The sequence below is a fragment of the Pseudophryne corroboree genome, chromosome 1, assembly GCF_028390025.1.
Source record: "Pseudophryne corroboree isolate aPseCor3 chromosome 1, aPseCor3.hap2, whole genome shotgun sequence".
NCBI lineage: Eukaryota > Metazoa > Chordata > Amphibia > Anura > Myobatrachidae > Pseudophryne > Pseudophryne corroboree.
Window position 1 is genome coordinate 596,371,181 of NC_086444.1, and position 14,807 is coordinate 596,385,987.

Here is a 14,807-nt window from a genome sequence, read left to right on the forward strand (position 1 = left end):
TGTCCACGGCACCTCGGGTCTTTACCAAGGTAATGGCCGAAATGATGTTTCTTCTGCGAAGAAAAGGCGTATTAATTATCCCTTACTTGGACGATCTCCTGATAAGGGCAAGGTCCAGAGAACAGCTGGAGGACGTAGTAGCACTAACCCAAGTAGTGCTGCAACAGCACGGGTGGATTCTGAATTTTCCAAAATCTCAATTGACCCCGACGACACGTCTGCTGTTCCTGGGAATGATTCTGGACACGGTTCAGAAAAAGGTGTTTCTTCCGGAGGAGAAAGCCAGGGAGTTATCCGAACTTGTCAGGAACCTCCTAAAACCAGGAAAAGTGTCTGTGCATCAATGCACAAGAGTCCTGGGAAAAATGGTGGCTTCTTACGAAGCGATTCCATTCGGCAGATTCCACGCACGAACTTTTCAGTGGGATCTGCTGGACAAATGGTCCGGATCGCATCTGCAGATGCATCAGCGGATAACTTTGTCTCCACGGACAAGGGTGTCTCTTCTGTGGTGGTTGCAGAGTGCTCATCTGTTAGAGGGCCGCAGATTCGGCATACAGGACTGGGTCCTGGTGACCACGGATGCCAGTCTGAGAGGCTGGGGAGCGGTCACACAGGGAAGAAACTTCCAGGGAGTGTGGTCAAGCCTGGAGATGTCTCTTCACATAAATATACTGGAGCTAAGAGCGATTTACAATGCTCTAAGCCTGGCAAAACCCCTGCTTCAGGGTCAGCCGGTGTTGATCCAGTCGGACAACATCACGGCAGTCGCCCACGTAAACAGACAGGGCGGCACAAGAAGCAGGAGGGCAATGGCAGAAGCTGCAAGGATTCTTCGCTGGGCGGAAGATCATGTGATAGCACTGTCAGCAGTGTTCATTCCGGGAGTGGACAACTGGGAAGCAGACTTCCTCAGCACGACCTCCACCCGGGAGAGTGGGGACTTCACCCAGAAGTCGTCCACATGATTAAAAAAACTGGACAGGTATTGCGCCAGGTCAAGAGACCCTCAGGCAATAGCTGTGGACGCTCTGGTAACACCGTGGGTGTTCCAGTCAGTGTATGTGTTTCCTCCTCTGCCTCTCATACCAAAAGTACTGAGAATTATACGGCAAAGGGGAGTAAGAACGATACTCGTGGCTCCGGATTGGCCAAGAAGAACTTGGTACCCGGAACTTCAGGAGATGCTCACGGAAGATCCGTGGCCTCTACCTCTAAGACGGGACCTGCTTCAGCAGGGACCGTGTCTATTCCAAGACTTACCGCGGCTGCGTTTGACGGCATGGCGGTTGAACGCCGAATTCTAAGGGAAAAAGGCATTCCGGAAGAGGTCATCCCTACCCTGGTAAAAGCCAGGAAGGAGGTGACTGCAGAACATTATCACCGCATTTGGAGAAAATATGTTGCGTGGTGTGAGGCCAGGAAGGCCCCGACGGAGGAATTTCAACTGGGTCGATTCCTACATTTCCTGCAAACAGGATTGTCTATGGGCCTCAAATTAGGGTCCATTAAGGTTCAAATTTCGGCCCTGTCGATTTTCTTCCAGAAAGAATTGGCTTCAGTTCCTGAAGTCCAGACTTTTGTAAAAGGAGTACTACATATACAGCCCCCGGTTGTGCCCCCAGTGGCTCCGTGGGATCTTAATGTAGTTTTGGATTTTCTCAAATCCCATTGGTTTGAGCCACTCAAATCGGTGGATTTGAAATATCTTACATGGAAAGTAACCATGCTACTGGCCCTGGCTTCAGCCAGGAGAGTGTCAGAATTGGCGGCTTTATCGTATAAAAGCCCATATCTGATTTTCCATTCGGACAGGGCAGAACTGCGGACGCGTCCTCAGTTTCTGCCTAAGGTGGTTTCAGCGTTTCACCTGAACCAGCCTATTGTGGTGCCTGCGGCTACTAGCGATTTGGAGGATTCCAAGTTGCTGGACGTTGTCAGGGCATTGAAAATATATATTTCAAGGACGGCTGGAGTCAGAAAATCTGACTCGCTATTTATACTGTATGCACCCAACAAGCTGGGTGCTCCTGCTTCTAAGCAGACGATTGCTCGTTGGATTTGTAGCACAATTCAACTTGCACATTCTGTGGCAGGCCTGGCACAGCCCAAATCTATCAAGGCCCATTCCACAAGGAAGGTGGGCTCATCTTGGGCGGCTGCCCGAGGGGTCTCGGCATTACAACTCTGCCGAGCAGCTACGTGGTCGGGGGAGAACACGTTTGTAAAATTCTACAAATTTGATACCCTGGCTAAAGAGGACCTGGAGTTCTCTCATTCGGTGCTGCAGAGTCATCCGCACTCTCCCGCCCGTTTGGGAGCTTTGGTATAATCCCCATGGTCCTGACGGAGTCCCAGCATCCACTAGGACGTCAGAGAAAATAAGATTTTACTTACCGATAATTCTATTTCTCGTAGTCCGTAGTGGATGCTGGGCGCCCATCCCAAGTGCGGATTGTCTGCAATACTTGTACATAGTTATTGTTACAAAAAAATCGGGTTGTTATTGTTGTGAGCCGTCTGTTCAGAGGCTCCTACGTTTGTCATACTGTTAACTGGGTTCAGATCACAGGTTGTACGGTGTGATTGGTGTGGCTGGTATGAGTCTTACCCGGGATTCAAAATCCTTCCTTATTGTGTACGCTCGTCCGGGCACAGTATCCTAACTGAGGCTTGGAGGAGGGTCATAGGGGGAGGAGCCAGTGCACACCACCTAGTCCTAAAGCTTTTATTTTTGTGCCCTGTCTCCTGCGGAGCCGCTAATCCCCATGGTCCTGACGGAGTCCCAGCATCCACTACGGACTACGAGAAATAGATTTATCGGTAAGTAAAATCTTATTTTTATTTTTATATTATACACACACTGCTCGATCAATTTAATCCGCGGTAAAATGCACATATTAGATAAATGTGGTTGTAGAAATGAATCATTATAATTGTGGGGTTACACAAACTACATAATGCAATTTAGTTTCCATACAAAAGAATAAACACATTGTCTTAGTATGCTAAGGGCGGTATTCAATTATTTTCACCCCCTTCCACACCTGTTCTGTTTCTGCTGACAGGCGTGGTATAATCATTTTCGCTCGCTACCACTGGGATAGTGAGGGCGCCCAACCCTTTATGCAGCTAAACCTGATTACTACGGGCACGATATGCGCGATAATGGCGATCACTTTAGAAAGGAGATTGGTCGTGATATATTATTTGAATACCACCCTAATTGTCCCAAAAAAACATTCTTTAAAATTCACTTGGGTTGAAAGTGACTTGAGAGAAATCGAAAAATAAATCCTGTTCGCAGGACTAAAAATAAATCTACATGCGGCGGAAGTTAAACATGTAAGCAATCGCTTGAAGGTGTTGAATACACACTTAAGGTCTTGTTTTCACAAAACATTAATTGTACTCCTCCCAAGACAACTGTCTTCTCCTTTGATGTTATCACAGCTCCCGAGAAAATCTAAATTGATGTGATTCACAAATTCTAGTTGATACAGTAGATTGTAGTGAATTTACTGGCTGCTGCAGAGATCATGAGGTATACTGAGAATTGAGGGCAGGTGCTGCTTGTTGCTATGAATAATGTACCTGCTGTACTTCTCATAAACACTGCATCTAAGAGCCTAGCTCTATACATTGTTGCATCATTTAATCCCCTTTCCAATCAGCAAGCTTTTATTGAATCTTTGTAAAGCTGATTAAATGGAAACACTCATTTTCTTTCTTTCTTTCTTTCTTTCTTTCTTTCTTTTTTTCCTTTAAATAGAGACTTCAGAGTTGAAGATGGCAAAGCTGAAATTCCTTTAGATGTTACAGTGCAAGGCGATGTCTTAATTATCATTTATCATGCTAGGTCTACACTGGGTGGCAGACTGCAAGCTAAGGTAATTATTATTCTTTCTCTTACGTCCTAGAGGATGTTGGGTCCACATTAGTACCATGGGGTATAGACGGGTCCCTTGGGAGCCATGGGCACTTTAAGAGTTTAATAGTGTGGGCTGGCTCCTTCCTCTATGCCCAGCCTACCAGACTCCATTTAGAATATGTGCCCGGTGGAGCCGGTCACAGCTAGGGGAGCTCCTAGGGGCTTTTCTAGTTTTATTATTTTTTAAGAGCTGTTCGGTACAGGAAGGCTGCTGGCAACAGCCTCCCTGCTTCATGGGACTTGGGGGAGAGTAGAATCCAACCCTTGAGGTTAATGGTTCTCTATCTCCGCTGACAGGACACTGAGCTCCTGAGGGTGTTGATCGCAAGCCCCCTTCTGCAGCACTACCGCCACCCCCTAACAGAGCCAGAAGATGTGGTGGTGGTGAGAATGATGCCGGCGCCTCAGTAAGCGGGGCGCTGGCGGGAATGGCGGCACAAGGGTGGGAGTGCAGCGCTGATGCTGCGCTCTGAATGGCTGAGGTACAGTTGTACGGCGCTGTGAGGGGCGCCCTGGGCCAGCGCAATACCCTAACACTGGTCACTGAGCTAACAGGGGCTAATCCCACTGTTAGCAACAAGCACACCTCAAGCCAGTATAAAATAATAAATGCGGGAAGACGCGCCATTACAGGGGGCGGAGCCTCTCAGAGCGGATCCAGCACTCACCAGCGCCATTTTCTCCCTGCAGATCACACTACAGAGACGCTGACAGGGAGCGCTGCCCTCCACTTAACTCCAGTTATCCTCTGTGGTACCAGGGTGTTATAGAAGGGGGGGGGGAGTAGTGTTATTCACTGTTAAATCTATTTTAAGGTCACCCAGTCAGCGCCAGGCAATTATCATAACTGCCTACTGGGGCACTGTGTGTGCTGGCTCCTTATACTCTGTCCTCTGTCTCTCTCTGAAGGTACTTGGGGGAAACTGTGTCTGATATTTTACTGTGTGTGTGCGTATCTTGTATATCTCACATTACCATGTCTGGGGACTCTGTATCTTGTGCTGCAGAGTGTGTGTCCTCTCCAGAGGAGTCTATTCCATGTACTCAGGAATGCAATGTACTGTCTCAGCCTTCTGAATCCGAACCCTCATTGGGTGGCTTCTATTAAGGGAATGATATCCCAGATTTCATCTAGGATAGCTCATAATGAGACTGAAACTCAGGTTTTGAAAAGATCTGTAGAGGTTTTGTCGTATTCTGCTCCCGCTACCTCATCCAAAACCCCTGATAAATATCCTAAAAAGCGTGCTCTTGCCCAAATGATGCAAGTCAACACCGATACCGACTCTGATACAGGAGACGGTGAGGGGGATATACTGGGATGTGAGGCATCCCTTGCTAAGGGGGTGCAACTCATGATTGAGGCTATTAGGGACATTTTACACATTACTGATAAGGTACCTGAGCAAGTAGAGGAGGCTTACTTTACTGACAATAAGAAATCCTCCCTTACATTCCCTGCGTCTAAGGAATTAAACGCATTGTTTGAAAAATCCTGGGAAAACCCAGAGAAAAAGTTCCAGATCCCTAAAAGGGTTCTCATTGCTTTTCGATTCCCTGAGGAGGATAGGAAAAAGTGGGAAATCCCGCCGGTAGTAGACGCTTCTGTTTCTAGGTTGTCTAAAAAAGTGGTTTTGCCTGTCCCTAGGTTCACCGTTTTAAAAGAGCCGGCCAACTGCAAGATTGAGACTACACTCAAATCTTTATACACCGCAAATGGCGTAACTTTATGACCCACTATTGCTTGTGCATGGATTTCTAAAGCCATAGTAAAGTGGTCAGGCACTTTACTAGAGGAGTTAGATTCTATGGATAGAAGTGACATTGAATTGTTTTTACGTCACATACAGGATTCTGCAGGTTTCATGGTGGAAGCCATGAAAGACCTTGGACATCTGAACGCAAGGACTTCTTCCATGGCTGTCTCTGCACGCAGAGGACTCTGGCTGCACCAGTGGTCTGCAGATGCGGAATCCAAGAAGAGTGTGGAGGACCTACCCTTCACAAGTCAGGCCCTGTTTGGGGAAGCGTTAAATGCGTGGATCTCCACGGCAACTGTGGATAAGTCAACTTTTCTTCCCTCTGCTGTACCACCAACTAGGAAATCATATCCTACGTCTGCAATGCAGTCCTTCCGGACCGCTAAAGTTAAAAAGTCCAAATCCACCTCCACTTTCTTTAGAGGTGGTCGGGGGAAATCCAGAAAACCTGCACCCGCAGGTTCCCAGGATCAGAAACTTGATTCGGTTTCCTCAAAATCCTCGGCTTGACGGTGGATCTCCCAACCTGGAGATCGGGCAGGTGGGAGCAAGACTAAGAAATTTTAGTCATGTTTGGCGTCCTCATGCCTGGATCCCTGGGTACAGGATATTGTTACCCAGGGGTACAGACTGGAGTTTCAAGAACTCCCACCTCACAGATTCTTCAAATTAGGCTTGCCAGCTTCGCTGACAGAAAGTGCTATCCTACAGGAAGCCATTCAAAGGTTACTAGGGTCAAATGTCATTGTCCCAGTTCCACCTCACCTGCAACACAAAGGTTATTACTCAAACCTGTTTGTGGTACCGAAACCGGACGGTTCGGTAAGACCAATATTAAACCTAAAGTCATTGAACCCCTACTTGAGGGAATTCAAATTCAAGATGTAGTCCCTGAGAGCGGTGATCTGAGGTCTGGAGGAGGGGGAATTCCTGGTATCTCTGGATATCAAGGATGCCTATCTTCACATCCCGATCTGGCCACCTCACCAGGCTTATCTCAGATTTGCACTGCTGGACTGTCACTATCAGTTCCAAGCGCTGACGTTTGGCCTCTCCACGGCACCAAGAGTGTTCACCAAGGTAATGGCGGAGATGATGCTACTCCTCCGCAAGCAAAGTGTGAACATAATTTCTTATCTGGACGATCTACTAATAAAAGCATCTTCCAGGGAGAAGCTGTTAGAGTATTGGTCTCTCAACTCAGCTGCTCCGGGATCATGGATGGATCCTGAACCTTCCAAAATCGCACTTGGAGCCGACAAGGAGGCTGTCCTTCCTGGGGATGATCCTCGACACGGAAGTTCAGAGGGTGTTTCTGCTGGAGGAGAAGGCATTGGTGATACAAACAATGGTCCGGGATGTCCTGACGCCAGCCCGGGTATTGGTTCATCAGTGCATTAGCCTTCTGGAGAAGATAGTTGCCTCCTACGAGGCTCTACATTACGGAAGATTTCATGCACAATCTTTCCAACTGGATCTCCTGGACAAATGGTCGGGATCTCATCTTCACATGCACCAGAGAATACGCCTGTCACCGAAAGCCAGAATATCGCTCCTCTGGTGGCGGCAAACTTCTCACCTACTAGAGGGCCGCAGGTTCGGGATTCGGAATTTGGATCCTCCTAACCACGGATGCAAGTCTCAGAGGTTGGGGAGCAGTCACCTAAGGGGAAAACTTCCAAGGAAGGTGGTCAAGTCTGGAATCCATCCTTCCGATAAACATTCTGGAACTAAGGGCCGCGTTCAACGGTCTTCTACAAGCAGCACATCTTCTAAAAGATCAAGCCATTCAGGTTCAGTCAGACAATGTAACGACAGTGGCCTACATAAACTGACAAGGCGGAACAAGGAGCTGAGCTGCAATGTCAGAGGTAACAAAGATCATCCTCTGGGGGGAAAAGCACGCAGTGGTGCTGTCAGCAATCTTCATTCCGGGAGTGGACAACTGGTAAGCGGACTTCCTCAGCAGACACTATCTCCATCCAGGAGAGTGGGGCCTACACCCAGAGGTGTTCGCAGAGGTGACAAGTCTTTGGGGCGTACCTCAAATAGACATGATGGCCTCCCGCCTCAACAAGAAGCTTTGGAGGTACTGTTCCAGGTCAAGGGACCCACAGGCAGTGGCGGTGGACGCCCTGGTAACTCCGTGGGTGTTTCAGTCAGTGTATGTGTTCCCTCCACTTCCACTCATCCCAAGGATTCTCAAACTAATAAAAAGAACAAGAGTTCAGGCGATCCTCATTGCTCCGGACTGGCCTAGACAGGTTTGGTACACAAATCTTCTGGAGTTGCTGTTGGAAGATCCGAGGCCTCTTCCTCTCCGGGAGTACATTCTGCAATAGGGGCCGTTCGCTTATCAAGATTTACCGCGGCTACGTTTGACGGCATGGAGGTTGAGCAGGAGTAGATGTGGGCCTACGCCTGGGCTCCATAAAAGTCCAGATTTCTGCCAATTCCATTTTCTTCCAGAAACAATTGGCTGCCCTCCCTGAGGTTCAGACTTTCTTGAAAGGGTTTCTGCACATCCAACCTCCCTTTGTGCCTCCTACGGCACCTTGGGATCCTAACGTGGTGCTGCAGTTCCTGCAATTGGATTGGTTCGAGCCTTTACAGGAGGTTGAGGTCAAGTTTCTCACTTTGAAGGCATCTGCTAGACGTGTGTCAGAATTGGGGGCCTTGTCCTTCAAGAGCCCCTACTTGATTTTCCATGAAGATAGAGCTGAGCTCAGGAAGCGTCAGCAATTTCTTCCGAAGGTTGTGCTGGCTTTTCATATCAACCAACCTATTGTGGTGCAAGTGGCTACTGACTCCACAATTACCTCAAAATCCTTGGATGTTGTGAGGGCTTTGAAGATTTATGTGAAGAGAACTTCTCGTCATAGAAAGTCCGTCACAGAAAGTCGGACGCTCTGTTTGTCCTTTATGATCCCAACAAGATTGGGTATCCTGCTTCTAAGCAGACTATTTCTCGCTGGATCAGGTGTACTATCTAGCATGCATATTCTATGGCAGGCTTGCCGTGTCCACAATCTGTCAAGGCCCACTCTACTCGTGAGGTGGGTACTTCCTGGGCGGCTGCCCGGGGTGTCTCGGCTTTACAATTTTGCCGAGCGGCTACTTGGTCAGGATCGAACACGTTTGCTAAGTTCTACAAGTTCGATACTTTGGCCCCTGAGGACCTAAAGTTTGGTCAATCAGTTCTGCGGGAGTCTCCGTGCACTCCCTCCCATACTGGGAGCTTTGGTACATCCCCATGATACTAATGTGGACCCCAGCATCCTCTAGGACATAAGAGAAAATAGGATTTTAATTACCTACCGGTAAATCCTTTTCTCGTAGTCCGTAGGGGATGCTGAGCGCCCGCCCAGCGCTTCGTTTTCCTGCAGTTGTTACTTGGTTCAGTACTGCCTTGTTACTTGGTTCAGTACTGCCTTGTTACTTGGTTCAGTACTGCCTTGTTACTTGGTTCAGTACTGCCTTGTTACTTGGTTAAGTTTCAAGCTGGTTAGCTTGGATTTCTGTTGTGTGAGCTGGTGTGAATCTCACCACTATCTGTGTATTTCCTTCTCTCAAAGTATGTCCATCTCCTCGGGCACAGTTTCTAGACTGAGTCTGGTAGGAGAGGCATAGAGGGAGGAGCCAGCCCACACTCTTAAACTCTTAAAGTGCCCATGGCTCCCAAGGGACCCATCTATACCCCATGGTACTAATGTGGACCCCAGTATCCTCTACGCACTACGAGAAAAGGATTTACCGGTAGGTAATTAAAATCCTATTTCTATATACTGCAGTCATTTGTAAAGATTAGGTATCTCAGAAATCTTCAGCGATAATACTCCTCCGTCAAGTTAACAGTGGAAATTGCAAGCAAATATCTAAATAATGGTTACAGTTGTGCACCATTCTAAATAGATGTATGTTAATGTGGTTATTTTGATAATTATAATGTCTTAAATGTGTTATTTTTCTTGCATTGCTTGGATATTTCTGTGGGTCCTTTGTGGTAATGCCAAGGTGACTGATAATGACCAAGTAATTAATTCCTGTTGTAGTACATTAACGGTTTCTTTATTTTGTTAAATAACTTTTATGTGACCTCATTGTTTATGTTTTAGATGACTTCAATGAAGATGTTCCAGATTCAGTTTCACACTGGATTTGTTCCTCGGAATGCCACAACAGTGAAGTTTTCAAAGTATGTAGTGGAATTTGTAGTAGTGTTTTATATCGGTGACATGAGTCTAGAAAGTAATGGTACATCTGAGGTGTTTTTAAGGTTTGGCGAACGACTAGTTTAAAAGCAGAAAATGAAGTTTAATAGACAATTGTCCTCAGAAGAAAAAAAAATGGTTCTGATCTATACTGTCATTAATTGTATCAACAAAATCTTGCTGTTTCTAAATACCACATAACAATGTGTTGGGATGGCCCTTCTGTATAAGTTACAGCACACAATTTTGTCAGTTTATAAATTACTAAAGTGAAATAGTCCTGAGCGGTCTTATTTTTTATAAAACGCTGTTTGAGCTGATGTGGCTCTGCGAGTTATACTCTTTTTGTACTGACGTGTGCTGCTTAAATATTTTCTATATTAACTTTGTGCATGTACTCTCTGACCCTGTTCTTCCCCAGAGGCTGTCTCATTTCCTGCTGTTTTGTTCTCTCTTGTATCTGAAACAGTTGTAGTTTGCATGAGTCTTTTCTTTTCATATCCAAGTACTCTGTAACCTTGTATGACTTGTATATACTAGAACATAGATTCAAAAGAATTGCTACTGTCCACCAAGCAAAACAAAATCTTCATCTTGATTGAAGATTGGACTTTCACCTCTCTGTAGGTTGAGAATCTCATGCCTAGCTGGTTTTAAGGCTTATCTTTATTGTAGGTATGATCTGGACGCATGTGACATACAGGAAAAATACCCTGATTTGTTTCAAGTGAATCTGGATGTGGAAGTATCTTCGCGAGACCGGCCTGCAAGCATCACTCCACCGTGGGAAAATCTCAACACTAAGCGATTAACTCCTAAGATACTTTTTTCAAGTCGAGAGGAACAACAGGACATGCTGTCTAAATTTGGTAATACTTCGGTTCTAAACCTCTTATTGGGCACAATGAGTGCAGGAGGGGAGGAGAGGAATGTAAAAATGGCACAGAACCAGGTATGGACTGGTAAAAAGCATTAAGGGAAAAGTCAGACATTGCATTGAAAAAAATATTTTTTGTCTACAGAGCCACACACAAACAACATACAGTACATTGATTTTCTTACATCAGACCCATACAGCGAAAAAAATCTTATTGATCCCTATATCTTTTTATATCGCTTTACACAGTACTACTGTAAAATAATGACTAAACTCACTAATCCAACATATCCTTCATTTGTTTGGAATCACTCATGCAACAAAAATGGTTAATTAAGTTATTTTGAACAAGCTTTTTCCAAATTATTTTATTTGTCGTTTTACGTGCAGGGAAACCTGAATTACCGAGGCAGCCAGGATCCACTGCACAGTACGAGGCAGAGATCTCCCCAGCTGAGCATTCTCCAGAACCACCAAACTCTGATGCAGTAACAAAAAATAATTTCTTTCAAACTCTTGAATGGCAAGGTACTTAAATATTAATTTAATAGCTTTGAAACCCTGTAATTTGTGTTAATTATTATGCTGCCTTCTGTTTGATGATCTTATGTAAACATTCCATTCATATTTTACTGGTTTTCGCACATTATTTGTATTTCCTTCTCATCCATGGGGGACACAGGCTATAGATACTGGTGGTATAGGGTGGTGAGCTGAACAGGGTACCAAACAATTAAAGCTCCTCTCCCAGCAGCCCTAACTCCCTCTCTTTCTATGCCCCAGCCTCAGGCCAGCAGTTTTGTTGCTTGTTGCCCAAGAGGTGGCACGCTCTTCCCTCTACTCTCCTTTTTTTTCTTTTTTTCTTCGTTTTATTGTATTGAGCGTTACCTTGCCACCCGCTAGGGGCACTGGCAGTAGGGGCCAGGTAGGTTCCGCACCTCCACTAGACCACCAGAGTGGATATTGGTAACGGGGCACCATCTCGCATATGGTCTATTTCCCTGGGGTTGGCTCCAGAAGGGGGAGTTGGGATGTCTTGGTTAGACCCTCCCCCACTCATTAGCGTATCCCCTCACGCAGGCTACTCTGAACTGGACTTGCTCCTCCTCCCTCTTGGGGATGCTTAGCGGGCATTTTAACACATTGCCGTCCTCAGCACTTCAGCGGAGAGAAGCATAGGCTCCTGCCTCCCTGTATACCTCACTCCCTGCAGTTCCGGTTATACATTTAGCTCCTTCCTTCCCTGCTGGGATTGGTTTGTTGAGCATTATATTGGCCATATTTATGCATTGAATGTTTGTGTGTGTCTTACTTATTTATAAGTGTATAGGTGTACTTCCTTAGGTTCTGTTTTATTCATACATTTATTTTTTATTTCAAGTGCTGGTGTTTCATTGTCACTCTGCTCTGTTGGTACAAGTGTACAACTATTTGTGTCTCCCTAGTGCAGTGGGTGAGACAGCCATGGTCGGTCATTCCTGTGCAGGCTAGTTTGTATGCTACAGCCACTGAACCGCCCTGGGTTTAGACCTAGCCTCAGTTTTTGCAGGGTCTTGCTCAAATGTCGTCTTATCCTTCCAAACACAGACCCACCAGACACAACAGCTCTACACCTCCAACTCTGAGATTTCCTCGGATCAGAAAGATATCTCCATAACCTCTGAGGTATCTCTTCCTCTATACCGGAGGACTCCCAGCCGCAGGTGAATGTTGAAGCCCTGGTTAAGGCGGTTAGGTCAGTGCTATTAATAAGGGACTCCGACCAGGCCTGTAAGTCCTATGTTCCTGCCTTCACACGTCAAAAAAGAACTGCCGTTGAATTTCCTTAATTTTCTCCTTCATCCACTAGGGGCCACTGGAGTGTAGTTACAATGGGGAAATAGTAGGTAGTAATGGGGAGCTGGCACTTTAAAAATTATCACACTGTGGCTAGCTCCTCCCCTACTATATCCCCTCCAAGCCAGTCTTAGTTTAGTGCCCGAGGTAGCTGGTTCACTTGGGTTTAGCTGAAGAATTTTTTCTTTTTCTTTATTATTTTATTTTTCTTACACACACTCACAGACTGGCAGCTCTGCCACTGCCAGTCTGCACCGTGGGAGCTGCCGGCGGGGTCCCATCGCAGCTGCGTGCGGCTAGGGATGGGCCCCGGCTGAGGGAGACACTGAGCTCTCCTGAGTTGGCGGACACCGCTGCGTGCGGCGCGTGTCGCGGCCACTCCATCCAGCAGAAGATTCCGGCAGCATGGCAGTGGTGAGTATCAAAAATGGTCGGACACCGCGGCGTGTGTCGGGACCACTCCATCACAGAAGATTCCGGCCGGACACCGCTACGGCAGCGCGTGTCGGGGCCACTCCATCAGAAGGACAGCGGTGAGTACAATCTCCCCCCCTCCAGACTGATGTGTGATTTTACATAATATGGAGTGAGACTCTTAGATGTGATGGTCTTTACTGTGCAGCCCCTACACTGAAAAGCATCCACAGTAGCCCAGTGGATACGTAACCGGGCTAGGGTGAGAGAGGTCGTTGAACTTGGCGCCTTTATGTGGGGGGCGGAGCTTCAGCCCGCTCGGTAAGCGGGCTCAGCGCTCTTCAATCCCCGGCTGCTGCAGACAGGCAGCGGGGCGATACATTTACACTGCCCGGCCGCACAAGCTTACAGACAGCCGGGTCATACATTTGAAAATTTAAAACTGGCGCCGGAGCAGAGGGGCGGAGCTAACTCCCGCTCCGTCCGGCGGGCTCAGACTCTCAGCATACAGGCGGCCGGGGGGGGTTACACACCGCTCCCCGGCCGCAGCATATATTACAATGTACGGGCGCTCCCCGGCAGCAGCAAACAGGCGGCCGGGGGTTACATTTACTCCGACCGCAGCAAGGCGGCCGGGGGATACATTTGCGCGCCGAGGCAGGGGGGGCGGAGCTAACTCCCGCTCTGTACGGCGGGCTCTCTCCGCTCCCCGCGCCGCTGCAGCACGCCGCTCCAGTGTGTGTGTGTAGGGTCTCACACTGAAGACTCATTCCTCTCCTGGTTGTGCAGGGAGGATTTCTGTGCAGGTAGGAGGGGTGAGTAAAGGCTTATAACCCGCTGTACTCAGCGGGCTCCCAGGTCTCACTGTCGCTAGGCAACAGACCCTGGCTCTGGGGTTTTTAGCTTTCCAGACTTCATGTTGCTAAAATATAGATACATTCCTCCTGCAGTAGAGTCCTCTGCCCGGCATTTCCTACATGTAGATCAGGAAACCTGCTCTATTACAGGAGCTGGGACTCAGCTCATTAATAATTTAAAAATATACTGTGCAGTATTTATTTACCTACAAATACACAGTATTTATCTACCCTATTGGGTTCACGGTATTTATCTACCCGGTGGGTTTCACGGTGGTGTGTGTGTATATATACATATATAGTTATGTTTGTATGTGTGTATATATATATATATATATATATATATATATATATATATATATTTAAGTGTGTGTGTGGGTATGTATATAGATATATCCATACAATACCATATATAGGGAATAAAACAAACACTTCCGCAATGTTTTCTAGAAACAGAATACCCTACCTGGCCACATAACGTTTAAACCCATCTTTTCTCACAGGCTGGTCACCATTTTGAAAAGCCAGCGGAACCTCCGAGAAACATCTGGTGCACCTTAATTAGCGGTACACTACATACAGGGCGGGGTGTTGCCTTCCCTTTATTATTCCTTGGTGTCACTTGGTACTAATGCTATTTGTAATTGGGGAATGTGTGTAAAGCATCAGACAAATAGCGCTGTGGCTCAGGACGCTAGTAGCGGGTATCTGAACAGGGGTTTGAATCCAAACAAAACTTTAAGGAGAGCTCCTATAGCCTAGGGCTAAGACTCCTGTCCCACAGCGCAGCGCTACTGGTTGGTCTCCGCTGCTCCAGAAAGTTTATTTGAATCGTGTCGGTCACTACACATTATAGTGCAGACCTTGCATAGGGCTGTGTTTATTTAACCCACCTTTTCTCCTTTCGTTTGTCTCACCTGG

General features: G+C 46.9%; 1 protein-coding gene across 6 annotated transcripts in view; it reads left to right on the forward strand.

Moving 5' to 3' along the window:
• Positions 1-14,807, forward strand: part of GAK (cyclin G associated kinase) — a 296,935-nt gene that overhangs the window by 200,612 nt on the left and 81,516 nt on the right. For all 6 annotated transcript variants that reach the window (XM_063914275.1, XM_063914274.1, XM_063914276.1 and 3 more), the window contains exons 17-20: positions 3,773-3,890; positions 9,807-9,886; positions 10,578-10,771; positions 11,170-11,307. In XM_063914275.1, the coding sequence (XP_063770345.1) occupies positions 3,773-3,890; positions 9,807-9,886; positions 10,578-10,771; positions 11,170-11,307 (530 nt within the window). The remainder of the gene's footprint in view (positions 1-3,772; positions 3,891-9,806; positions 9,887-10,577; positions 10,772-11,169; positions 11,308-14,807) is intronic.